The 27,089-nt window shown below is 37.6% G+C and overlaps 5 protein-coding genes across 9 annotated transcripts; 2 read left to right on the plus strand and 3 right to left on the minus strand.

Moving 5' to 3' along the window:
• Positions 1-3,796: 3,796 nt before the first annotated feature.
• Positions 3,797-9,140, plus strand: LOC147944475 (putative WEB family protein At1g65010, chloroplastic). 4 transcript variants are annotated; one of them, XM_087450887.1, is made up of 4 exons: positions 3,797-4,078; positions 4,197-4,290; positions 4,611-4,806; positions 5,023-9,140. In XM_087450887.1, the coding sequence occupies exons 2-4, from the start codon at positions 4,274-4,276 to the stop codon at positions 8,851-8,853; spliced, it is 4,044 nt and encodes a 1,347-aa protein (XP_087307013.1). In that variant the 5' UTR covers positions 3,797-4,078; positions 4,197-4,273; the 3' UTR covers positions 8,854-9,140. The 4 variants fall into 4 exon arrangements, with proteins under 4 accessions (XP_087307013.1, XP_087307014.1, XP_087307015.1 ...); XM_087450888.1 differs by having other exon boundaries at positions 4,200-4,290; XM_087450889.1 differs by lacking the exon at positions 3,797-4,078 and having other exon boundaries at positions 4,136-4,290; positions 4,611-4,810; positions 5,027-9,140.
• A 64-nt stretch (positions 9,141-9,204) lies between these two features.
• On the minus strand, positions 9,205-11,328 carry LOC104789518 (uncharacterized). Of its 2 annotated transcripts, none has more exons than XM_087450891.1 (6): positions 11,004-11,328; positions 10,681-10,900; positions 10,243-10,358; positions 9,897-10,076; positions 9,618-9,760; positions 9,205-9,527 (listed from the first exon to the last, which is right to left on the minus strand). In XM_087450891.1, the coding sequence occupies exons 1-6, from the start codon at positions 11,123-11,125 to the stop codon at positions 9,511-9,513; spliced, it is 798 nt and encodes a 265-aa protein (XP_087307017.1). In that variant the 5' UTR covers positions 11,126-11,328; the 3' UTR covers positions 9,205-9,510. The 2 variants fall into 2 exon arrangements, with proteins under 2 accessions (XP_087307017.1, XP_087307016.1); XM_087450890.1 differs by having other exon boundaries at positions 9,205-9,544.
• Positions 11,329-21,740: 10,412 nt separating this feature from the next.
• On the minus strand, positions 21,741-22,283 carry LOC147944476 (uncharacterized). The gene has a single exon (XM_087512603.1). The coding sequence runs from the start codon at positions 22,281-22,283 to the stop codon at positions 21,741-21,743; it is 543 nt and encodes a 180-aa protein (XP_087368729.1).
• A 568-nt stretch (positions 22,284-22,851) lies between these two features.
• On the plus strand, positions 22,852-24,841 carry LOC147944477 (uncharacterized). Its single transcript, XM_087450892.1, has 3 exons — positions 22,852-23,604; positions 24,192-24,489; positions 24,606-24,841. The coding sequence occupies exons 1-3, from the start codon at positions 22,936-22,938 to the stop codon at positions 24,668-24,670; spliced, it is 1,032 nt and encodes a 343-aa protein (XP_087307018.1). The 5' UTR covers positions 22,852-22,935; the 3' UTR covers positions 24,671-24,841.
• Positions 24,842-24,876: 35 nt separating this feature from the next.
• LOC104700915 (uncharacterized) lies at positions 24,877-25,748 on the minus strand. The gene is made up of 2 exons (XM_087450893.1): positions 25,612-25,748; positions 24,877-25,405 (listed from the first exon to the last, which is right to left on the minus strand). Exon 2 carries the CDS (start codon positions 25,376-25,378, stop codon positions 25,103-25,105), a length of 276 nt encoding a protein of 91 aa, XP_087307019.1. The 5' UTR covers positions 25,379-25,405; positions 25,612-25,748; the 3' UTR covers positions 24,877-25,102.
• Positions 25,749-27,089: the final 1,341 nt, after the last annotated feature.

A 27,089-nucleotide genomic window follows, 5' to 3' on the forward strand; every position in this document is an offset into this window, starting at 1 on the left:
AATTAAATGAAATTATATGTCGGCTTGGGTTTATAAAATAATGGTTAGGATTTAGATTTTACAATTAAACAAAATTATATGTCGGTTTGGGTTTATAAAACAGTAGTTAGGGTTTAAATTTTACAATTAAACAAAATTATATGTCGGTTTGGGTTTATAAAAAAGTGTTTAGGGTTTAGATTTTACAATTAAACGAAATTATATGTCGGTTTGGGTTTACAAAAGAGTGTTTAGGGTTTAGATTTTATAATTAAACAAAATTATATATCGGTTTGATTTTATAAAAAAATTATTAGAGTTTAGATGTGATAATTAAAAATTATAATATAATATTAATTAACAATTTTAAAATTGATTGATCTACGGAAGTTGTTTCCTTAAATATGATTTATTTCCTTAATGTAAAGGGGGTGAATAACCCAAGAATTGTCCATTAAGGTTTGGGTTCATGTGATGACGTCATTTTGTTCGTATCCAAACATCCAGGCTTATTCGTTGAAGGGTAAATAAGTCAGCAACAGTACCGAATTGACTCTTTTCCATGCCTCCCGATGTGCGATGCCTAAATACGAAGATTCATTTGTTGGAATGCCTGTTTTAATAATAAACTCAAAAACATATATCTTATATAATATCTTATATAATATAAGAAGGTTTTTCTCAGCTTTTGTTAAGGAGATGACACTTGGCATGTTATCTATCTAACATCTATCTTATTTTGTTGTTTGGACTAATTAATTAAATTTATTAGTACTTTGTACCTAAGTAACTATTGGTTCATAAAACAAAAAAATACTCTCAACATTTCTTTTTTTTTTCTTCTTCAATAAGAACCAGTTGTAGGTCCATTCTGATTTAAAGCCACCATTTATCAGTTTGTAGGTCTCTTCTGATGATAGTTTATTTTGAAATGATAAATGTGGGTTTCAATCTTATGTATGATTTAGGGACAAAAACAGATTCTAAATTATGTATAAAATTTATTTGTGGGTTTCAATCTTATAAATGATTCATGGGCAAGAAACGATTCTATGTTATGTTAGATTGTGGGATGTTTATGTGTTCTCAAAATTCTCTTATCAGTTCATAAATTTTTGGCTCAAAGTTTAAATTTTGGATTTCCATTCCTGCTTAGTTTCTAGCCTTTAATCTTATATAATCTAATGGTGGGATGTTTTCCGTAAGTAATTTGATAATTGCTTACTCATTAGATCTTACCAATTCTTTTTCCTTAAAAGTAGAATTCATTATGTTTTCCATAAAATTATAATTCAAACCCTAATTACTCTCACAAATTTTCAGTAATTATTATTTAATTTCAGTCATTAGGTTCCTATGTAGAATTATATTATTTTTATATATCTTTTCAAATTTTAATAGGTATTCTTGAATAATTTTTTCTTTTTTTATGGTTATTATGTTTATTGTTCGCATTAATACTATAAAGAAAAAAATTATGTGAAAATGTTTGACAAAGTTATTTATTCATTAGAGTGTTTATGTATGACTTTCCTACTTTCCATGGGCCGGTCTGACAATTTTTGATGCCATATGCCAATGTTTTTTAAAAAACTTTTTTTATTATTGTAAATAAAATTAAAAAATAGTAATATAAAAAAATATTTTCATTATTTCCATATTGTAGTTCGTTTTGTTGCTGACATTTTTCTTTGTCTTTTCAATGTTTTCATGTTCATTTAAACATTTATACTATAATAAATATCATATTGCCTAATAACTCATTATTGTTTTAAAACTTTTCGAATATGGAAACTTTTTTATAAGAGTTTCAAATTTGTTTTCCTAAATTAAATTTTACTATAAATCTCAGTAACAACAAGTTTAATTAACATTAATCTAATGCTCATTCACCAACAATTCAAAAGATGAAATATGTTTTTACATAAACCTAATAAAATTTCATCCATAAATTGGATATATTTACATGAATATTATACTGTTTTATTATATAAAACTTGAACTTCTAAATTTTTTCGAACATATAAAAAAATATAATAATAATTGAACTTATAATTTATTTTTTTATTTTTTTCTACATAAAAGACCTAAACTTTTGGCCTAAAATATGCCCAAGAAAAATTGATGCCATAATCCTTGGTTTCACTTGCTTGGCCTATGGGTCAGGCCTTGAACCATGTTTTATTTTTACTTCAGGTTATTTTTTTTGTTTGTTGTGTTAATATTACTACATATGAAAAAATGAACTATCATAATTTAATATGTTAAACATATAAGGTTTTGTTCCTTTTTTTTTTGTCAACCATTGAGTCACATTAGGCCGACCCATTAACCAAATCCCTACATCCGTAGGGAGCGAGACTTGATCACTGGTATGATGGTACCTTGTGCATTAAGGACTTACCATTGACCACTGTACTAAGATCACTTCACCCTTTCTTATATTTTAGAATCTCTATTTTTTTTTTCTTTTGGATATTCATGTGGTAAACAGGGCTAAAACTTTTTCTTATTGGACAATGCATATGAGTCTCTCCATTATAAATTTAGTTTCTTATTAGTCTTCATCTTTAAGAAAAAAACGTATTTTAAACTATTATAAGAAAACAAAAATTGTATGTTACTATCATATGCTTAAAAAAACCATGTTGTTAAGCTTGTGATGTCTTTTTATCTCATGGTATGATATGAGTTGCATTTTTTTATACTATATCTGATTAATTTGACTTTTATAGTTTTGAGTAGTATATGCTAATTGTATATTGGTATCATATATTTTTAGGAATCTTAGTATCAAATAACGAATTTTCAAAAGTACCCATTTTCCTATGTCACTTTTCAATAATCTTTCATGTTGTTCATTTTCAAAAATAATCATTTTCTATGTATAAAATGACTAAATTCTAAATTTAAAACTCCAAATACTAAACTCTACCCCATCAAAATTATATCCTAAATGTAAAATTGAGAACCCAGACCTAAAAACAAATTCTTAAAATTAATTTAACATATTGTAATTTGTGTAAAAGATGGCAAAAATGAAAATGTTAAAAAAAGGAATATCTCAAAAAAGGTATTTCTAACAAATTATCATTTTAGAAAGAGGTTCCTAAATTTTTCTACATTAAAAAAATAATATTATATGATGAAAAACTCAATGGGTCTCTCACCAATGCACATGCTCTAATATGTATTGAAAATCTAAAGGGAGAAAAACCATAAACACTCTACTATGCAATCAAAAATTTCTCCATGTGTTGAAATAATATTATACTATATATAAAAGGAAAACTCAAGTAACATCAAACAAATGAATCCAAAAAAAAAATATGATCAGTATATTTTTAAAATCACAAAAATAACCATTGGTAAGTAAACAAATAAAAACTAATAATATCTAAATTACTAAAATTGAACAATAATGTAAGTTAAATTCGTGCGTAGCACGGGGTAACTTCTAGTATATATATATTACCATACGAAATGTCGTTGGTAAACTTATCTAGGCTTAAGACCTCACATGTGGACCTGAGTGGTGCTATATTGGCTGTATTTGCTCCAAAATTGTCCAATTTTGAGAGTTCTGAAATATTTGTATATAAATATCTAAACCCATTGTTGATTAAACGATTTATTTTTTATTTTTATGTCAAAATTAAATACCCAAACAAAAAGTAAAGTAATTTTTTAAAATGTGGTTATTATGTTAGTATATTAGCTGTGTTTTTAAGTTTAAACTGATAAGTTTAGCTGATATCATTAAGAGAGAAGAAATCAGAATGATTGATAAAGAGAGCACATGAAGTCCACATGACACAACCCCAAAGATCTCAACTCTGTTGTCTTAATTCAGATCGTTAGAGAGATTTATTCTCCACCTCCATTATTAAATAAAGCCAACTTGTTTGGTCTACTACTTCACACTCACAGCCTTTTATTATTCTCTCTGGTCCCTAATAATAAGAAAAAGAAAAGAAAAAGAAAAAAAAGCGGTGAGAAAAAGAAAGAAGAGAGAGGGTGACCACTATGGAGACAGCGCAACCCATTACTCATTATTAGTTTTCTCCTACCATTCTTTTGCTAAAGTTCAAGTCTTTGTGTAAGTTTCTCAGAAGAAGACCCAAATCGAAAGTTGAAGACTTTGCGCTGTTGTCTTGAAGACCTAAGTCGATCTGACTTCTATGTGTGTTTTTTTTTTTTTTTTTTTTTTTCTCTAGTAGCAATGCTGAGAATTTAGCTGCATTCACTCTTTCTTCTGTCAGTTTAATTCAATCTCTCCTCATTTCTTACAACAATGGCATCTAGAACCAAGTAAGTACTTTTACCCTTTCTTACACATCTTGTTTTTAATACAATTGGATCTGAGATGATCTCTAGTAGAGATGCAAATGATCTGTGAATTGACAATTGGATCTGTTTCTTGAAGATTTTAAAACCTAAATTGGTTAAGTCTAGTAAATGTTGTGATTTTGGGAACTTAGATGAATTTAGTCAGGTGAAATTTGTTGTGACTTTGGGAACTTGCTATAATAATCTTGTTTTGGTAAAAATGTAAGAAGATCCATAAATTTTGAAAGCATTTCATTGAGATATTAAATGTTACATTGTATTATTGGTCATGCTTACTGCAGAACTGGGTTGATGGAGACTCCTCGTAGTAAACCATCACCACCACCTCCCCGACTGAGTAAACTTACTCCTACTAAATCCGATGGCAATTCGGCTTCCCCCGTGCCAAACACTCGTCTTTCGCTTGATCGTTCTCCTCAAACAGTTAACTCAAAGCCTGCTCCTGATCGTCGGCCTTCTAGGATTCCTACACCCGAGGCAAGTTACTGACCCCACTCCAACTGATTCATGAATCTTTTTTCTTAGCAATATTAAGAGATTGATGATTACCAGATGAGTTCATCACCATGTGAAATGACTGTATATCATAATATATATATATATATATATTTTATGTTGCAACACTATGGGCTTCTGTTTGTTTGTTGTTGTTTGTGAAAAAGGCTCATCTGTTAAACTCGTTGACATTTTCAGAAAGTGCATTCACGGTTGGTGAAAGGGTCGGAGCTTCAAGCTCAATTGAGTCAGATTCAGGAGGATTTAAAGAAAGCCGATGAGCAAATAGAATTGCTCAAGAAAGATAAAGCTAAAGCCATAGATGATCTTAAAGGATCCGAGAAACTTGTCGAAGAAGCCAATGAGAAACTCAAAGAGGCATTGGCAGCTCAGAAACGAGCTGAGGAGTGTTTCGAGGTTGAGAAATTCCGAGCTGTTGAACTGGAACAGGCTGGACTTGAAGCTGTTCAGACAAAGGATGCAACGTCAAGGAACGAGCTAGAGTCAATTAGAAGTCAGCATGCGTTGGACATCTCAGCTCTCCTCTCTACCACAGAAGAACTTCAGAGGGTGAAACATGAATTGACTATGACCGCTGATGCTAAAAACAAGGCGCTAAGCCATGCTGAGGAAGCGACGAAGATTGCTGAAATCCATGCTGAGAAGGCTGAGATTCTTTCTTCTGAATTAGGCCGGTTAAAGGCATTGCTCGGTTCCAAGGAAGAAAAAGAAGCTATTGAAGGTAACGAGATCGTGTCTAAACTGAAGTCTGAGATTGGAACGTTGAGAGGGGACCTTGAAAAAGTTAGTATTCTTGAGAATAGTCTGAAGGAGCATGAACAATCAATTGAACAGCTTCACGTTGATCTAGAAGCTGCTAAAATGGCTGAATCTTGCGCTAATGGCTTAGCAGAAGAATGGAAGAACAAGGTTCGTGATCTTGAAAAACATGTTGAAGAAGCAAATAGATTGAAGACATCTGCTTCAGAATCTGTGGAATCCGTTTTGAAGGAGCTGGCTGAATGTAATCATGTGCTGCATGAGATGAAATCCGAAAATGCTGCACAAAAAGAAAAGCTTGAGATGCTAGAGAAAACAGTTGAAGCGCAGAGAGCAGATCTTGAGGAATCTGGACGCCAGGTTTGCATCGCAAAAGAAGAAGCTTCTAAAATGGAAAAACTTGTTGAATCAGTAAAATCTGAGCTTGAGATCTCCGAAGAGGAAAAAACTAGGGCCTTGGACAATGAAAAGACTCTAACATCAAATATTCAGAATCTAATGAATGAAAAGACAGAACTTTCAATAGAACTGGAACGCTGTAAGATGGAAGAAGAGAAAAGCAAGAAAGATATGGATAGCTTGACGTTGGCTTTGCAGGAAGCATCTACTGAAGCGAGGGAAGCAAAGGAGAAGTTTTTGGCATGTCAAGAGGAGTTCAAGCACTGTGAATCCCAGTTTGACAGTTTGAAGTTGGCTTCAAAGGAGACAAATGAAAAGTATGAGCAAATGCTTGAGGATGCTAGAATTGAAATTGATAGTCTGAAAAGTGCTATAGATAGCATCCAGAATGAGTTCGAGAACTCTAAGGCTGGGTGGGAACAGAAAGAGCTTCATCTGATGGGCAGTGTGAAGAAATCAGAAGAAGAAAATTCATCTTTGCAGGAAGAAGTAAGTAGGCTGGTGAATTTGATCAAAGAAAGTGAAGAAGATGCATGTGCAAAGAAGGAGGAAGAAGTCAATCTGAAAAATAATCTCCAAGAAGCTGAAGGGGAGGTAAAGTATCTACAGGAAACACTTGGAGAAGCAAAAGCTGAAAGCATGAAACTGAAAGAGAGCTTGTTGGACAAAGAAGATGAGCTAAAGAATGTCATGGCGGAGAACAGCAGCCTCAGAGAATGGGAAGGTTCTGTAATTGAGAAAATCGAGGAGTTGTCGAAGGTTAAGGAAAGCTTGGTTGATAAAGAAACCAAGTTAAAGAGCATAACTCAAGAAGCTGAAGAGCTAAAAGAAAAGGAGGCCGCTCATATGAAGCAGATTGAGGAGTTGTCAATGGCGAATGGAAGCTTGGTTGATAACGTAACCAAATTGCAGAGCATTGTTCAAGAAAGTGCAGATCTCAAAGAAAAGGAAGCTGCTTATCTTAAGAAGATTCAGGAGTTATCAGTAGTGAATGAGACCCTGGCTGATAACTTAACGGATTTGCAAAGCATTGTTCAAGAAAGTAAGGATCTCAAAGAAAAGGAGACTGCTTATCTTAAGAAGATTGAGGAGTTATCAGTGGCAAGTGAGAGCTTGGTTGGTAAAGAGACCAAACTGCAGCACATTAGTCAAGAGGCTGAGGAGCTCAGAGGAAGGGAGGCTGCTCATTTGAAGAAGATTGAGGAGTTGTCGAAGACGAATGAGAGTTTGGTTGTTAATGTGGCCAATATGCAAAGCATTGCTCAAGAAAGTAAGGATCTCAGAGTAAGGGAGGCTGCTTATCTTAAGAAGATTGAGGAATTGTCAATGGTAAATGGGACCTTGGCTGATAATGTAACCAATCTGCAGAAAATATCTGAAGAAAGTAAGGAGCTCAGAGAAAGAGAGACTACATTACTTAAGAAGACAGAGGAGTTGTCAGAATTGAATGAAAGCTTAGTTGATAAAGCGAGCAAATTGCAAACAGTTGTTCAGGAAAATGAGGAATTGAGAGAAAGAGAGACTGCGTATCTAAGAAAGATGGAGGAGTTGTCAAAATTGCATGAAATGTTCTCTGAAAAAGAAAGCAGTCTCCAGAGTTCTATTCATGAGAAAGAGGAGCTCAAAGAAAGGGAGACTGCTTATCTTAAGAAGATTGAGGAGTTGTCAAAGGTGCAAGAGGATCTGCTTAATAAAGAAAATGAGTTGCATGGAATGGTCGTGGAGATGGAGGACCTTAGATCCAAGGACTCTCTCGCCCAAATGAGGATAGAAGAGTTATCAAATTTTAATGCAAGTTTGCTCGTTAAAGAGAATGAGTTACAGGCTGTTGTCTGCGAAAATGAGGAGCTGAAGTCCAAGGAGGTTTCATCACTAAAGACGATAGACGAGCTGTCAGACCTGAAACAAAGTTTAATTCACAAAGAAAAAGAGCTCAAGGCTGCAATTGTTGAAAACGAGAAGCTCAAGGCTGAAGCAGCCTCGTCCCTCCAGAGGATTGAAGAGTTGACAAATCTTAAACAGAGTTTGATAGATAGGCAGAACGAACTGCAGGGTGTCTTTCATGAAAACGAGGAGCTCAAGGCCAAGGAGGCTTTGTCTTTGAAAAAGATTGATGAGTTACTACATCTAGAGCAAAGTTGGCTTGATAAGGAAAGTGAGTTTCAAAGAGTTACGCAAGAAAACCAAGAGCTTAAAACGCAGGATGCTTTAGCAGCAAAGAAAATAGAGGAGTTGTCAAAGCTGAAAGAGAGCTTACTTGAAAAAGAAACCGAACTAAAAGGCAGGGAAGCTGCCGCGGGCCTTGAGAAAATGGAAGAATCATCAAAGGTTGGAAACGGTGAGCTTACCAACATCGGAAAAGATTATGACTTGGTTCAGTTTTCCGAAGTAAAAGGTCCTAGGAATGGGGATTTAAAGACAAAGACTGATCCTTTTCAGCACAGAAGCAGAGAACATTTGGTACAAGAAAGTCCCATGGAAGCAATTGATAAACATTTGATGGGTGAAAGAGCAACAACTCATAGGGTACCTCACAGAGCTGCAGGTGAAGGGAAAGTAGATAAAGACAGTGTGGAGCCTGAGATGTGGGAGAGCTACAAGATAGAAAAAAGCGAAGTATCTCCCGAGAGAGAGACCGAGCTCGACTCTGTAGAAGAGGAAGTTGAGTCGAAAGCAGAAGGCAGTGAGAACACGGATCAGTATAGCAATGGCTTCTCTTCAACAGACCACACCGAAGATTCTGGAAATTTGCTGTTAAAGGAACAACATATGAAGAAGAAGAAACCTTTGCTCCGGAAATTTGGTAACCTGCTTAAAAAGAAGAGTACAAGCAGTAGCAGTCAAAAGTAGGGTCTCTTTGCAACAGGGCTTTTCTTGGTTTATGTTTATCGTATCAAAATTTCTGAGAGTATAGCTCTATATTTGATCTATGCTTTCACATGGCTTCCAAGTCAAGATTTAGATTGTCTATGACACTCCCCTTTGATCTTGTTCTCTTATTTATTTTTATTTTTTTGAGTTGTTCTTGTTGTGAGTTTTAGCGTACTGCAAAGAAAGAACATTTCATTTATTATCTGCAAGATTTCTGTATAGAAGCAGGGTTACTTATTAAGATGATTTGTCGTTGTTTCTTGTTATTCTAACATTCTTTTTGGAGTTATTAGTGTCGTGAACACCACCAAGTTTCCAATAAATGAAGCGTTTCATGTAAGGCTTTGTAGATTGTAAAATAAGAAGACATACAAAGGTTGATGATACTCTTGTGAATAATAACTTAATTCGGTCATGGACAATGTAATTAACATAGTAGATATTGACACAACCTTCCGCTGCTGCAAAATATTAAATTCACTTCATAGTTAGGCACTTAGTGAAATGGAGACGAGAGACGATAGCTTGAATTTCTTCATCTTTGTGGACTCTCGTGGCTGAAACAGAGCCTCAGTGCTCGACCGGACGGTAACTTCTTTAGACTCTGCCCCTGAACTGCCTTCACTTCTATAGTCCCTATACGAGTACAGAACCTGCAACCTCGAAGGAGCTGCAACCCAAATCATTATTTAATTAATTAATTCCACACGCGAACACATAATCAAGTTCTAAAGAGAAATTACCTAATCCAAACATGCTTGTTTTCTGAATAGAGACATGGTCGACTTTTGATCTTTTGATATTTCTTAAAGCCAGGGTATCTTCCTGCTTTCCTTTAAACTCGAGGAACTCCCCTAACACAATTTTGCTACTTTTAAGCTCCACCCTGCAAGCATAATCAACGTTTTATGAAAACTCCTTGAACATAGCTACTTTATTGAAGTTTTTAAGAGAACTCAAAAGTCTCAGGAACTCAACACAATATAAATTGAATGTCAATTACGATATAAGAGTGGTATGACCTATCCCACATTGGTGCCGTGCCAAGGATGAAATTAAGTTTTTGATGCGACGATTCCTGCATCTCTTTTCCTGTGCTGAATGCGCCTTTAACCCAACCAGAAAGTTTGCCTCTTGTTACTGGTTTCAGGTGTTGCCACTCTTCATAGGTAATTACCTCACTCGGGAATGCATGAATTGTACTGAAAGAAGCAGAAGCAATATATGTTTATGCACCACTAGGGATAATACAAAAATGTTTTCCAGACTAAGATGGGCACGCCCCACACACGCGCTATAAAGTGTTCTGTTGAAGTTTTCTTGTCTAGCTCTTGTAAACATGACGATAGTAAGGATAAGGATACATACCGGAAACTTGGATTAGGAATCACAACTTTGCAAGACACATTTCCTTCTAGTAAAGTAACACCCCTCTGTTCAAGATATGATTCAAGAACTGAAGCTTGTTTCTTGACTTGAGCCAGCTGAGAAAACAAGAATCTACAAATTAGAAACTAAGCTGCATCGATGGATGATGCAGTTCAACTTTGCTTTGACAAGAAAAAATCAAATTCACTGTGTCCAGACTCCAGATAGATATATTCATTCGTGTAATCAGCAAAATCTGTCTCTAAATGTAAACAGTGATATTTTTGACATATTATATGCAACGAGACTAGTAGCAGAGTTCCAAAATATTTAGGTCATCTCATGTATCCATCCCAATCTACAACATCAAATCAACAAATCCATTGGATGTTCAAACTAGAAGCATATTGTGTAATGATGGCATCAAACAAAACTTACAGGGTCAGGGTAAGTCTCAGTTGTATGATGCTTGCCACCTTCACAAACCCAGCTACCATCACTCGTTACCGTAACAATCCCAGATAGATTCTTCACAGCGACGACTAACACTTCTCCTTTAGAAGTGACGAGAACAACATCAATGTCCTGTCTAGAAGCAGTGTCTGAATCTGGAATCCGAAGCCCTACATAAGCTTTTCCACCATAAAGCTTCTCGAGTCTGCAAATTCAATCGAAATCAAAATCAAAATCAAATTCAGTGGAGTCTTGGATAGGTAAATAGAGAATCGAAGATGAGATGATGAGGTGAAAATCTGGGAAACCTGTGAGCAACGGAGAAGAGAGCAGTGGAATCGGAAGTCTCCACGTCGGAGAACTCGTCGTCGGAGAAGAAACGGCGGACGAGTTGGTAGATGACGAGACCGCAGATGATCTCCAACCACATCGTTGCTTCTTCTTTTAGAAATTTGGGAATTGGAGAATAGAGAGAAGAGAGAGAGAGACGATTCTTGGAAATTAAGGAAAAGAATAAACCCCAGCTGAAAGTAAAGAAAACAACAAATTCACTCAAATTATTATATATCGTATCAGATCCACCCCGATCATTTTTTACTATTCTTACATATCCTCCAACATCATATGTAGAATGAGGTCAAAGATCAGGGTAGATTTAATACAATATAATAGTTTTCATGGGATATACAGTAAAACTTCTATAAATTAATACTCTATAAATTAATAAACACTACAAATTAATAATTTTTGCTGGTCTCAAATCGGGCTAGCGTAAAAATTAACAATATTCGATAAGATAATAAGATAATATTTTTTTTGAAATCTCAATGTAAAATATGGTCCTAATAATATCATAAATTAATAATCATGTAAATATAAATATATATATATATATATATATATAATAGTGTATGTTTCTTCTAAACTCATTTCTATAAAATAATTGTAATGTTGTATTTTCAAACTATAATGATATCTCTAAAATATTTTATAACATGTCATACAAATAATTAAATTTTAAAGTTTAATTTTTAGATATTCATCATTTACAATTTGATAATTTGACAGATTATAAAAATAGGATAATTTGAATTTATGTATGTCATGTGTATAAGTCAATTTGTCTATAGTATTTGTAATTTATTGTCAATAATGCTTTCTAAACATTACAAGTTCAATTCCTAAACCATAAAATTTATAACATTCGAAAGTTTAATATTATTTTGTTATAGTTGTTCCAATTCATAATTTTAAAAAATTTAAATAATTTAAAATATATCTATAAATTAATAATTATTAATTTACAGTATAAAATAATAATTATTAATATATAGATAAATTAATATCACTATAAATTAATAAAATATTTTGGTTTCAATATTATTAATTTATAGAGGTTTTACTGTAGGACGTTTTTCCAAAAAATAATAAAATGTATTTATAAAATATACATTAGCTGTGAAAAATTATGTTCTAGTAAATTGATGGGAGGGCTCGATTTGAGGAACGTGATGATTTTAGTTCAGTTTTGTTAGCAAAACAGTCATGGCTGAGATTCCAAACTCGTTATTTGCCAAGCTTTAAAAAAGTTATCCAAAATCGAACTCAATAGAACCGATTAGGTCATATACTTCATCATATGGTTGGAAGAATATTATCTTTACTAGATTTCTGATAAGCAAAAAAACTTATTAAGAGGGTTAGGCTCTAGGGAATCCAGTTCTACATGGACTGTTTCTTGGATACCGGCTCAATCCCTCGTACCAACGTTAAGTAAAGGTCCATTTAAGGATCCCATACTCCGACTGACTCATTTAATTGATTGTCAGACAAATATCTGATGTATGGATAAGCTCAATGAGCATTTCGACTCGGCGAATGTCACCCTGATTGGGCCTTACCTATATGTAATTGCCAGAAGACAGATTCTCTAGATTGGCATTTCACAAAAAAAGGTAAATATACGGTTAAGTTAGGGTATCATGCAATACAAACGACCCGATATCACCTCTCTACAAGCCATAGTTTGGAAGGTATATTGCCCACCAAAAATACAATATTTTATTTGGCACGTATTGTCAGGTTGCATTCGGTATTGGCAAATTTAAGCCGGCGAGGTATTGCTTGTGACTTGGGTTGTGCTAGGTGTTGTGCCGATCAGGAAACAGTCAATCATGCGATTTTTGTTTGTCCATCTGCCCGACAGGCATGAGAGTTATCTCAGGTACCGGTTGAGCCAAACTCCTTTCTGACAAAGTCCGTGTACAAAAACGTGAATTATTTTTTGGGCCCTACAAATCCAGATTTCCAAATCTTGACGTTTCCTTAGCTTATGTGGTATATCTGGAAAGCGAGGAATGCAAGAGTTTTCGAAAATGAGGCCCAGCAGCCTGATGAGGTTGTCTGACTAGCAAAAGGCAAGGTGACGGCATGGCAGCAAGCTCAAGTATGGGGTGAGGGTGAGGATGAGGGTCTACCTTCACCCCCGCTTGTCCCAACCCTTTGGTTGCGGGTGACTGCAGCTCCCCTTCCCACTATTTTTTTGGGATATCATTGTTATGTGGATTGCTCTTGGAAAACGGGCGAAAAATTCACTAGTACAGGATGGTTTTATACGTTTTTCAGGATTCGTTCCTGACTATGTGAGCCACCAAATTTCGGCGTAATATCTCTCCCTTACATGTTGAAGTATAAGCTTTCATATGAGCTATACGGTGCATGATCAAACATGACTACAAAGATGTGGCTTTCTTTAGAGGCTATTCAGATTTGGCGATGATGGTGTCTTCTCTTTTCGATTGGCGGACTTTCTCAGCATACCTCGATGACACCAAAATCGACATGGAAGAATTTTCTACTTTCTATTTATGTCTTATCTTTAAAAAAGTAATTGTAAGTGGCACATCAAAAACATATCTCTGCATAATTTTTTACATGTAAACAATTTTCCATCAAATTGGTTAATTAATCAACTAATAGAAAAATTACGTGAGTTTTTGGCATATATTTAGATCTTTTATTTTATTTTCAATTTTGAGGAGGTAGAAAACTAAAAATGTTTCTATATTTGACTATTGCAAAAAAGAAATCAATTAATTTAGATTAGAAATTAAATGAAATAACAAACATGTTGAACGCCTTGAATAAGAATATTGTCAAAAAGTAAAGAAAAAAAAGATTGTCTAAAACTTGTTTTGTTCTAAAATATATGTACTGTTCAGAATTTGAATATCAAAAATGAAAAATACTAATTAATTTGTATATTTTTGTAGGTACATAAATTATTCGTGTATTTTTGTGGGAAATGGAAGATACTTGATATATTTTATGATATTTTCTCAATAATATTTGATACAGTGGCTGCATTTCCCAATTTTTTTTTTTGTCAACAAAAGAATCAGCTCAAACGAGCCAATTAGGGGGAAAATTTTCTACAAATAAAACATGATGCAAAGACACACGCGCTTGACGTGCTAAAGAATCTGCTTGTACATTAGCATGGCGAGAAATATAAAGCAAAGAGAAGGAAGAAAACTCCTCCCTATCTATCTGAATGTCGTCGAGGTATGTTGCAAAAGCTGGCCAATCAGTAGGTGAAGACACCATCTTCACCAAGTCTGAGCATTCTGTAAGGAAAACCACATCCCGGAAGTCATGTCCAATCATACATCGCTTCGCCCAGATGAAGGCTTCAACTTCAGCATGTAACGGGATAAACTTTGCCAGAAATTTGTCGCTCCAAGCACCGGTGGCGGTCCTTGTGACGAGGTACAACACCATCCTGCACCTGCAAAAATATCAGTCGCCTTCCAAGAGCCGTCAACATAACATCTATGTCCCATAAAAACCGGAGGAAGCGATATACCCCCTCGATGCCCAGCCGTTGGACGCATAGGTGGAGGGAATCTCCTCCCCCTCCGCATCCACCTGAGCCTTCTGCCAGGTCAATGTCTCGCCTTCCGCCACCTGGACAACCTCATCCGGGCGTTCAACCTGGTTCTCAAAAACACGTGCATTCTAAGCTTTCCAAATATACCACATCAGCCAAGGAAAAGCTGAAACATGTGAACCCGGACCTTTAGGATCCAGAAAATGATCGACATTAGCATACACAGACCCCGTCGGAAAGAGATGTGGCCCCACTGGTACACAAAAATATGGCATGATTGATATCCTCCTCCTCCATCCCGCACCGTGTACAAAAAACATCACAGCTCACCCCCCGACGGCGCAAGTTAGCCGATACCAAAATACAACCCGATAACACTTGCCACAGAAAATATTGTAGTTTTGATGGACAATGTACCTGCCAAATCCTAGCAAGAAGGGGAGTGATCACTGGACCAGAACCCAATGCCCGAAAAGGACCTTGGAGATCCAAACTTCTGTCTCATACCCAGCTTTTAACGTATATTTCCCAGTTTTAGTAAAGTGTCATCCTAAATAATCTGCCTTTAAGCAACTGCTTAGAGGTATAGCCTCTATCAAAGCGACATCCACGGGATCAAAATACTGAGTGAGCAGATCCTTTTGCCAAGAATTCGTTTGACGATCAATTAAATGAGGTAACCAGAGAGTTGGGTCCTTAAAAGGACCGTTACTTAAGGCTGGTCTCGGGAATTGAGCCGGAACCTAGAAATCACTCCATATAATAAGCCCTTTGTTCACCAGAGAGTGAGCAGAGACGATACTCCTCCACCCATACGAGGGTGAATAAGATCGTATTGGATCCATAGGATCTAAGTTCCGATAATACCTACTTTTAAAAATCCTGGCAAACAGGGAGTCCAAATAATCTATCAGTCTCCACAATTGCTTAGCCAGCAAAGCTGTGTTAAAATCATCAACTCTCTTGAACCCCAAACCACTCAACTGCTTGCTACAACAGAGCCTCTCCCAAGCGATCCAATGCATACCCCCTGCATGTCCATTCGTACTCCACCAGAATTTTGCCACTGCACTAGTCAGTTTAGATGTGATAGTCTTTAGCAAACGATAACAAGACATCGCAAAAGTCGGGACAGCCGTCACGACAGACTTAATCATCACCTCTTTCCCCCCTTTCGAGAGTAACCTCCCTGACCAGCCGGTCGTGCGACACTTCAGATGATCTCTAACAAAAGAAATAACCTTAGTTATTGACCCCCCCCCCCCAAATCTCTGGGAGTCCCAGATAAGAACCCATACCGCCCATATTTTTTATTCCTAGGACCCCCTGCATTTTCGTCTGTGCTACCTCATCGACCGTGTGACCAAACTGAATCGAAGATTTCGCAAAATTAATTTGCTGTCCCGAGACTGCCTCATACTGCCGTAAGATATCTAAAACCACCGTACATTAATCCTTATCAACCTTGCAGAAAAAGACTATCATCTGAAAATAACAAGTGGGTAATTGGCGGACACTTATTTGCCACCTTAATACCCGTAATCCGCTTATCTGCCTCCGCCTTCCGTACATTTGCAATACGGACCTTTGTACATAAAATAAACAAATTAGGGGAAGGGGATAGCGGATCCCCTTGTCGCAAACCCCACTCCGGAACTATGAAACCATTCGGTTGCCCATTGATGAGAACCCTATACTCCACCGAAGAGACACAAAACATGAGTCAGGAGATCCATCGTTCCGTAAAACCCATTTTTTGAAATAGAGACTCGAGAAAGCCTCACTCTACTCTATCATACGCCTTGCTCATATCCGTCTTGATTGCCATAAATTTCCCTTTACAACTTATTTGTCCGCAGCCCGGGGAATATCTCATGAGCAATCAATATATTGTCCGAGATCAAACGACCTGGAACAAATGCCGATTGTGTCTCTGAAATTAGACCAGGTAGTAGCGCCTTAAGGCGTTAACACAAGACTTTTGAGAGTATCTGATAGACAAGTTTTCACCCAGGGTATCAATTCCCTATGCAGTTGTAGTACAAAGGGTTATCAATCCAAATGGTTGTCTATTGCTAGCAGGAAGAATATGATCAGTACAATACAAGTCAAGCCAAGCCAAGCAGAAAGGGTTTTGATTCTAACAGTCCTATAATAAATAAAAGAAAAGAATATAAACAAAGAAACCACACGATCTAAGCACTCGATGCAAGCAATCGAGTACAAGATCGAGTGGGGGGATCGAGTAAGTAAATGAGATATGAACAACTCGAAGTATTACTCGATACAGGTTATCGTGTACCTGATCGGGTAAGTGATCAAGTAAGTAAAGAAAATGTAAACAAATAAATACGAAAGTTCCTAAGGATGGGGTAATCGAATCCTAAGTATTCTTGACCAATATAGATGCCTTATATGCCTCAAGCAATTATTTCCTAGAAAATGAATCTCTAAAACCTTGTCACCACACTCTCGCACTAGCAACAATAAACCTTGAACACATCACCACACTCTCGCACTAGCAATATGAACAAGCAGACATTAAGATCGATTCATTATTGTCAGTAAACTCGAACTCATATAATTTCTTACTCAGAGTCAAGTAAACCTCTAGCATTGGCTAAATCAAGCATTTTATGTACTCCTTTCGGCATGTAGCATTGGTAAACGCCCTAGATCTAATCTCAACCTCTCGGTCTGTTGACAGCATTAAGAACACCAACCTAGAAGGAAATCTATCAATCAATTACAATCGAACTAAGGCATCCTAACCGATCAAAAACACAAAATCATCTATCCCATCCCTAGAAACTTTACTACACTACTCGGACATGATAACAAGAAATAAAGCAACGAAAATGAATGAAAATTGCATTGTATTAAAAGATAGAGTAGAGTAGAAAGAGTACAAGATAGGGATCTAAGAAAAACTATTAAAACTATGAAAAAAAATGTAAAAACAAAAAGGAAAAATGTTGAGTCGCTCAGTTCTCTCACAGAAGCTCTCGCTCTCTGGTTTGAGGGTCTGTGGCGTGCTCGTTTGCGAGCTAGGAGAGGAGGGGGTTTATATATGGAAACTCTTTTGACCTAGCTTCCCAGACCTGCCCGATGGTCTACTCTATAGGGTACAAGAGGGTGAAGACGGGTTACTCCTCGGGTGGATCTTCGGGTTACTTTTCATGCTCTTGGATCCTCCTCGATCGTGTTGGGGTTCGGACTTGTTCTTGCAGCTCGATGGCTCCTTCGGGTACATGCTCGAGTTGTCCTTGTTTTTTCCCCATTTTTGGCTCTTTAGCACCTGTTATCATCCGAAATATGAAAATGCAGAAATGCAATACCCTAAATGGTCTAAAAGTGAATTTCTACAGTTAATGACCTAAAAATGCTAAAATATAGGTATGAACAATGCAAAATATGGACAAAAAAGGATGCTAAAAACATATAAATTAGAGAGTAATCAGTATCTTATACCCCACATTAGACAAGCTAATAGGATGCAGCTCCGCCATCTATGTCGATTTGGCCACCTTAGGGATAAGACAAATATGTGTTCGATTTAGACTTTTATCAAAACCGCCCTCATCAAGAAACTGATTGACCAGAGAAATAAGATCTGCTTTCACAACCGTCCATGCCTTCTGGAAAAACAAAACAGTCATCCCATCCGGCCTTGGAGCTTTATCCGGGTGCATCATAAATACCGCCCGTCTAGCCTCTGCTTCTGTAGCCAGGGCTGTTAACCGTTCATTATCCGCCTCCGTAAAGACTGTGTTAACCTCACTTAAAGCTTCATCAAAGTTAGCAAGACTAATCATAGTGAACAGTTCCTCGAAATACGAGACGGTCGTATCACAAATATCCACATCATCTGTAGACCAAACATCATGTTTGTTGTAAAGCCCAACAATCCGATTACGAGCCCGACGCTGTTTAGTTTGTGCCTGAAAATACTTTGTATTTTATCCCCCACCCGCATCCACCGATTCCTACTTTTCTGATACCAATGAATTTCCTCATCCCGGTATGCCTCGCGCAACTGGGAATTTAAGTCCGAGATTAACTCCGGAGCAGACACATCGTCAGCCTGAGCCACCTCCAACTATCATTTTAGGTCCTCAATAAAAACCCTACCATATGGGGCCTGCGTCTTGCGCCAGCGAGAAATCACCGTCGACAATTCACAATTTTGTCTACAAAACTTGGCAATTCCTGATCCCGGTCAGCTTCCCAACCGGATGAGATCGCCTCCATTAAACCCGCCTTACCAACCCAACAACAATCAAACATAAAACTCTGCCTTCCCCAAGGTCTCTTCGCACCTACACTAGTCATGAGAGGCATATAATCTGACGCAATCATCGGTAAATATTCGGTCACCGTGTCCAGAAATAAATCATGCCAATCCTCGTTACCTAAAGCCCTATCCAACCTACACCAGATAGGCTTCTTGTCACGCCAACCCCTCCAGGACAGACAATCTCCCAGATATGGAAATTCCAAAAAACCATAATCCTGAATCATTCCATTAAAGGCTAGAAAAGAAGAAGCGAGACGTAACCGCTCTCCACGTTTTTCTTGGTTACCAGTTAATTCATTAAAATCCCTAATAAGAAACCAAGGTGTAGACCGAGTAGTACTCATACGTATCATCCTTTTCCAAACCAAATCTTCAATATGAATTAATCTATTCGAGTTCATTAAAATTGAAACATTAAAAGCATCTTTATTATAAAATAAAGCCAAACCACCACTACAACCAACATGTTCCACTAATTTTAAATTATTATAGCCAAAATGGCCTACAAATTTTTCCAAAAAAGAAAAAGACTGTTTTGTTTCCATAAGAAATAAAAAATCTGGCCTATGTTTATTTCAGAGATCCCTAAGATTCTCAATAGAGGCCTTATTACCAAGCCCTTAACAATTCCAGCTTAGAACATTCATCGAACATTTTTAGGTTTGTGTGGTTTGACACCACCTGTCCCGCCTTTCGCCCTGTCCTGAGCTTTTGGAACAGGTCCCAACCTCTGAACTGGAATGGACTCACCACCAACCGCATCGGTTTCGCCAGCAGCTATGGAAGCTGCTATGGGGATCGCAGGAATATCCAACTGTGCCTCCTCCTGAGCCTTGACTTCAACCTGACAAACCTCATGTGGATCCCCCGTATCAGCCTCAGGAGCTATGACCTCACCACCGAACCCGGACAACATACGTTCACCTCCAACAAAACCTGTCGAACCTTCCAGAATTTGGCCCTCCTCAGCGACATCCACCCCCGCTGCAGGAGACACCAATGAACCCGCAACAACACTCTCATCCTGAAACAAAGGCTTCCTGACAATCCTCTGCAGTTGAGAAGGCACGCTTTGCGACCTCACCTCCTTAATTACCGGCTCCCTGACCCTTTCATCACTATGACTTGCCTGTCCCCTAGCCACCCTTGTCGTCCACGGGAGTCCTGCGAAGTCCCCACATGTGAAGACCCCTTAGCACGATAGGAGGGACCAGCCACCTGATCAGCTCTAGGCTTAGAAGATCTATGAGTGGAATTCTGATGTCTCCCCTTATTAGGACTAGTTGGCTCTAGAGTCTGCCAAAACCGCCCCTTTGTAACTCATCAATTGTCCCTGTTCGCTACTGACCTCAGACCCAACATGGTCACCTCCCGATGATGAAAGCCTTACCTCAGACCCAACATGTTCAACATGGCATAAAATAAAACAAGACTTACACCAACCATACAAACGCTCGTAATGAAGCTTGACAATCGTCACCTCTCCATTAAAAAATTCGATATCTGTCTCAAAGCAAAGAGGTTTAAGACCATCAATAGTAACTTGCACTCTCCCTCTGTCAATATCCACATCTTCCACCACCCCCAAAGCCGAACCAATATCTCTGAATGTGGGTTCCGCCCAGAACTGAATTGGCACATCCAATACGCGAATCCAAAACTTTAAGGACGATGGATAAGCCGTGTCCACCACTTGAGTCCACCAAACCAAAGAAACCATCCAAGAATCAAAATGAAAAGGCTCCTTCTTCATAACCTCCACGATGTCAGCTTCCTCGTCAAAATCAAACTGGAACTTCCCCAAACCCAGCTCAGCACCCGCAACTCTGCCCTCCAGCTGCCAAATCCGCGGCATCATGATCAGCAAGGACTTCATGTCTTGGACTTGGGGGTTAAAGCACCGCCCAATGACCGTCTTAGAGTAACCCGCAATGAGAGCATAATTATCAAAAAATGAAATCTTGATCTTCCGTCTTGTCCGTGAAGCATCCTCCGACAAACCAGCCAAACCCTTCACCACAAGACCACTCTGAGGCATGGCAAGACCAAACGAACACAAACTAGGAACAACAAAAGAACTTTTCGGCAAAGAACCGAGAAAAGGATGGATTCCACGTAACACTGCCAAACCCAACTTATAGGCAAGTCGAGACCAGAGAGGAAATCGAAATAGGAAAGCGAGATCAATTAGATATGATCTGATTCCGATCAAATACAGATCTCATTCAAAAATCCCCCAACCCGAAAGACAGATCTTCACCAGATCATGCTCGATGTCTCCCAATAAATCCTTCTCTTTCCAAAAAACCTCAGAAACCATATCGCACCCATAAAAAATCATCCTCCTCTCGCTGTCCGAAGAGAAAATAAACATAGAAACCGTGATACACCAAAGATCCCCAAATCGGAGATCCGCTCCACCGACATCCCTAAGATTTTTCCAGCCCATGGATCCCCAATATCCCGAAACCAGATATGGATAAATCCACCAAAGAAAGAATCCCCGTAAGCAGCACTCTCAATCTCCAACAGATCCGAAAAAACCAAAGAAAATCCCCATTCTCCTACCAGACAAGCCACCCGGATCATCCGAGAATCAAAACCCTAGTATCGCCCTTACCATCACCTCTCTTTCGTTTTCTCGTTTTTTTCTGGTTTCTGACTAATTTACAATCCAGTTCCGCATTAATTAGAAAATTCAAAATTACTTTACTTAAAAAAATCCACACATTTTTTTTTAACGTTGAAGTGCTCATTAAGGAAAGTGTTCAGAACAAGAAAGACCCAATACAATACTGAAAACATAAAAAAATTCAACATATTCATTATAGGAGACTGTAAACTATGCAAGCTTCCTTCTCAATCAGCTCGTTCCTCTTCTATCCGATCATGTAGCCATGAAGGCCCTCCTAGAGCAAGATATGAAGTGAGCCTTCCATCTCTAGTTACGCTATGAGCAATATCCCTAGCCAACGAGTTGGCTTTCGGCGAGAAGAGTTTAAAAGTGATCTCCCCCATCGCCTGTATTACTCCCGCAATCTTCCCTACCTGAGATCGATATTTCGGCCAATCCAATGGAAACTCCAAAGCCTCTAGAGCCGCATGACAATCCGACCACACTTCACATGAATAGATCTGGAGGGTATAAAGACTCTGCAGACACCATAGGATACAACTCAATTCTGCTGAGATCTGATTCATCCTTGGAAGGAAAGCATCCCTAGCATGAAACTGCACATTCCCTGCATCATTTCGCAAAATCCAAGCTCCACCACAATAATATGATTCGTTAACCCAGGCACAGTGGACATTGCATTTTAGAACCCCTGAAGCAGGCTTACTCCATCTTGTTAACCGCAGTAAGATCCGTTGTTGTTCACAACTACTTCCTTGCAGAACCATACCTCTAATGTTTCCAATGTTGTAGCTATCAACACATGGGGATCTTGAATTCTTCCTGAAAAGACGAGTACATTATTTGCTTTCCAAATTTCTCATATTATCCAAGAGATCGCATTCCTGAGGTTTGCCGGTATGTCTCCTCTATTCATGAGCTGTAAGAGATACTTCACGTTTTCTGCAGCAGTATTAGAAAAACCTTGAGTCGACAAAGGAAGCAGTGAAGCATCATAACCCTTGTTGCTAGATGACACTTAAATAGCACATGCACAATTGTTTTCTCCTCAACTGGGCATTCTTGGCATATAGAATTTTCTTGAACACCATGATTACCAGACAAAGGTCTCCATAGTAACAGTCGAATTTTTGGTTCAGTGTGTGTATCCCAAATCCTTGTCTTCATCTCATTCACGGCTCTGACCCATTTGAAAGGAAAAAAACTTTCTATGAAAAAAATCTAACTAAAAAAAAAGAAAAAGAAAAAGAAAAATCGGTTCAATCGACCAACAAGTTTGAACCATCAACCACAAAATGATCCGGTTTAATATCCGGTTAAGTTTACAAAACATTTAGTCTTCGCGTTCGATAAAAACCTAAAACCCTAAAAAATTTCAATCAGAGACTTTGGCATTCGAAACCTCTCCTCGAAGCTACAATGAGCATCATCGCAGGCTCGTACGAGAGATTCATTTGGGGTTTCAAGCTTAAACCCACCAAGCACGACGCCGATAACCAAACCCTAATTCTCACCCCTCTCTTCTCTTACCCATCCCATATATCCCCAATCACCACCGTCGCTTGTTCTGGTCCCGCCGCTGCTTCGGGCGGCTCCGACGATACAATCCACCTCTACGATCTTCCTTCCGCTTCCTCCCTCGGCTCTCTCCTAGACCACAACCACACAGCCTCCATCACTGCTCTCTCCTTCTACACTCCTTCTTCACTCTCCTTCCCTCGTAACCTCATCTCCGCCGCCGCAGATGGCTCCGTCGCTATATTCGATACTGATCCTTTCGTTCTTCTCAAGTCCTTTCGTCCTCATAAGAAGGCGGTTAATGATTTGGCGATTCATCCTTCTGGGAAGCTTGCTTTAGCTGTTTATCGTGATGAGTTCTTTACGATGCTGAATCTTGTGAGAGGAAAGAGGAGCTTTTGCTGTAGGTTAGGTCATGAGGCGAGTCTTGTGAAGTTTGATCCGAGTGGTGAAAGTTTTTTCATGGTTGTGAATAATAAAGTTGGAGTTCATCAGTCTGAGGATGCTAAGCTTCTTCTTGAGCTCGAGAATCCGAGCCGCAAACGTATACTCTGCGCTACTCCCGGGGAGGTACTCTTTTGGAAGCTTTACTTTCTCTTATCATTCCTCCCACAGTTGCATCTTTAGTCTCTTATTCTTTGTGCGCAGCTTTGAGATTCTTAGCTTGTTGTTTATTTGGTTTACTTAGATTGCTGTCTAAATTGAACTCTAGCTGTTGTTGTTGTTGTTGTTGTTGTTGTTGTTGTTTCTTTAAATGCTTAGTCCTATGTTGCCCAAGTGTACATTGAGTAATGAGTCGACCTTTTTGAAACCATGAAAAGAGATTAATTTAAGGCTTTCACCCCAAGACTATGATAACTCTTTTGCGAATAGCTTATTGATATATCAATCTATAATTCTATATGTCCTTTTATTGTGCAGACAGATGAATTCTTTCAACATAATTCTGCTTCTTTTGCTCAATGGTGTGTTCGGTTTTAGTTTATGTTGTTGTAGTGTAAATTTCAGAAGCCTCCAAACCGACTTCTTTGGCTTACTAGTGTTCTTTCGGTTTCTTATTGATATCGTGTTTACGTTTTATTTTTGGAAATGGGGTTATGATTTTGATTCATAGACTTTTATTTCATGGCTAAAATGTTTGCTTAATTTGCAAACAGAGTGGAACTCTGTTTACAGGTGGTGAGGATCGGGCTATAACAGCTTGGGACACAAATAGCGGGAAGCTTGCTTATTCAATAGAAGATGCTCACCCAGCTCGAATCAAAGGTATTGTTGTGCTTACCAGGAATGGAAGTGACGGCTCCTTGGAAGATCCATACCTGATTGGTTCTGCATCATCTGATGGGATCATACGTGTTTGGGACGTCCGAATGGCGGCTAAACAGAATACAAAACCATTAGCCGAGACGAATACTAAATCAAGGCTTACATGTCTTGCCGGGTCAGCTCTTAGATGTGAGTATATTTCTCAGTTCGAGATAACATACAAAGACAATCATCAAACTCCTACAAGTTGTGACATTATGGTTCTTTATCTTTTTTTTTTTTTTTTTTTTCTTCTGTTTATCCAGCTATGAGACGGCCACAGATTGGAAAGCAGCAAGCTCAGAAGTCAGACAAAGGACAAGAGAACTGAGGATGAGAGCTGATCTGAGTGTTTGTTTATTGACGAAATGTCAATTTTCTGATGCAAGTTTTGGTAGAATCTTAAAAGTACGAGCCCCACTAGATTCTTGTCGAATTACAAATTATAAACATTAAAACCATTTTACTATTATCATTTACATGAGTTCATTATGTTTGTATTCTTCTAGTCCTAACCGGCTTGTTGGGTATCCTAAATAGTTCAAACCTCACATTAATGATTATTGCAATATCACAATCAAGATTGAAGAGTACGATACATATGTATGTGTGACAATTAGAACGCCATGGAAAGTTTTCTTCAATGATTATTGGGATATACTGAGTAAAATGCAAACATACACGACATGATTCTAAACACCACAATCTTGTTCCAAATAAATGAACGGCTGATATCGAAATGAGCATGAAGACAATGACTCGATCAATACTGAGTGGTGTTGTTGGGGATTTTGCCTTGTTTCAACTGGGAGAGAGCATATTCAGCAGTACGGATGAGATCGGCAACATTGTGTTTTGAAACCTCCTCAGAGCCAAACAAGAAGATGGTCCTAACCTCAGCTTTCTTGGCAAGTCTTGACGCATAACTAAGCTGCAATTTTGGCGAGTTGATGCTCCTAAGTAGTTGTCGGTACAAAGAAAGAACTTTTCCTCTGTTCTTTGCAGCCTCTTCTGCCGTTAACCATAACAGACTCGTCATGGCTTCGTCCTTCGGAATAACAATGTCCTGCGAACAGGGAGAAAATGTTCATTGGGTAATTTTGTCAAACACTTGGTGCGCAAGAACAAAAACACACAAAGCACGCTACCGCAAATGTCAAATCATTAACGATACATCACCCTAGCAGTTCGATATCTATATGTATGATCGATTTCAGTACTAGTGTAGTCTCACATCCGATCTAAAAAAAACAAATAAGAACGATGACTTGCCTTCAGCTGTGAGAGATTGTCACCGAACGGCGAGGATCCAGCGAGCGAGAGTGGCCGATTCGGGACTAAAGAGTAAATAAAACTAACTTCTTAGTTCTTAATTAAAAAAGGAAATATTTACACTCTAGAAGCCTTTTCTTTTTTCTTTTTTTCTTTTTTTTTTTGTCTGGAACAAATTTTAAGACTTTCAACAAACAACAAACCTCAAATTTAAATTATGACCAAAATTAAAATGGGAAAAATGCTAAAAAAATCCTGAAATTATTTTTATTTAGACGTTTAATATCCAATGGTTTTGGATTGGAATAAAAATACACCAAATAATAAAGATGTGTTATATAAAACCCAAAATAATTAGTTTTGTTATTTTCATACCCACGATTTTTCAATAAATGAAAAATCAAAATTCTAATTTTACCCCTGGTTATCTAATTAATTATTAATTTTATATAAAAAATCTTGGTTTTCTGTTAACCATATCAAACCGAGTTAACCGGTCTTTAATTACTCTTAAAACCGTTTCTTCAACCTTCCGCTATCGGGTTGGATATTTTTTGATCAAGATGGAGCAGACTCGATCGGGGAACAATTCTGGGCGAGTTGTTGTGTTCATTTTTATTTTTTGGATCATACAAAGAAGAAGAAATCGGTGATGGGTGAGATTTGCGGGATTATTCAGTAGCAAGAGTTTCATCGGAGTTAGAAGGTGAAGAAGTTTCAAGCTTCGTTTGGCTCTCTTCCATGGCGTAAGATGATTCACCTCCTCAAAGTTTGTATCTTTTTTAACATCTGATCAAAGGAGGGTTTGGGGTTTTGGATTTGATTTCTGAGTGTTAAAGTTTCAATCTTATTTTTTTAAAGTTGAAAAATTTGGGTTTAGATGGTGTGAACGGGTTTATAGGGTTTGATTATGTGGATGGCTACTCGATCTAATTCTGGGTTCGAGTCTTTGAGTTCTATAAAGAGCCATCATGCTTTTAATTACCAAACTAACAACTCTTCGAATCCTCTTGATTTAGTTTCTGGTTCCAAGCTTGATACTTCCATGGTTTTTTTTCGAGTTTATGGAATTTCCGATTTCTTCTTCTTTGTATGATCCAAAAAAATAAAAATGAACACAACAACTCGCCCAGAATTGTTCTCCGATCGAGTCTGCTCCATCTTGATCAAAAAATTACCAACCCGATAGCGGAAGGTTGAAGAAACGGTTTTAAAAGTAATTAAATACCGGTTAACTCGGTTTGATATGGTTAACAGAAAACCGAGATTTTTTTTAATATAAAATTAATAATTAATTAGATAACCAGAGGTAAAATTAGAATTTTGATTTTGTTGAAAAATCGTGGGTATGAAAATAACAAAACTAATTATTTTGGGTTTTATATAACACATTTTTATTATTTGGTGTATTATTATTCCAATCCAAAACCATTGGGTATTAAACGTCCAAATAAAAATAACTTCGAGTTTTTTTTAGC

Source organism: Camelina sativa, chromosome 5, assembly GCF_030686135.1.
Source record: "Camelina sativa cultivar CO46 ecotype springtype chromosome 5, ASM3068613v1".
Lineage (NCBI taxonomy): Eukaryota > Viridiplantae > Streptophyta > Magnoliopsida > Brassicales > Brassicaceae > Camelina > Camelina sativa.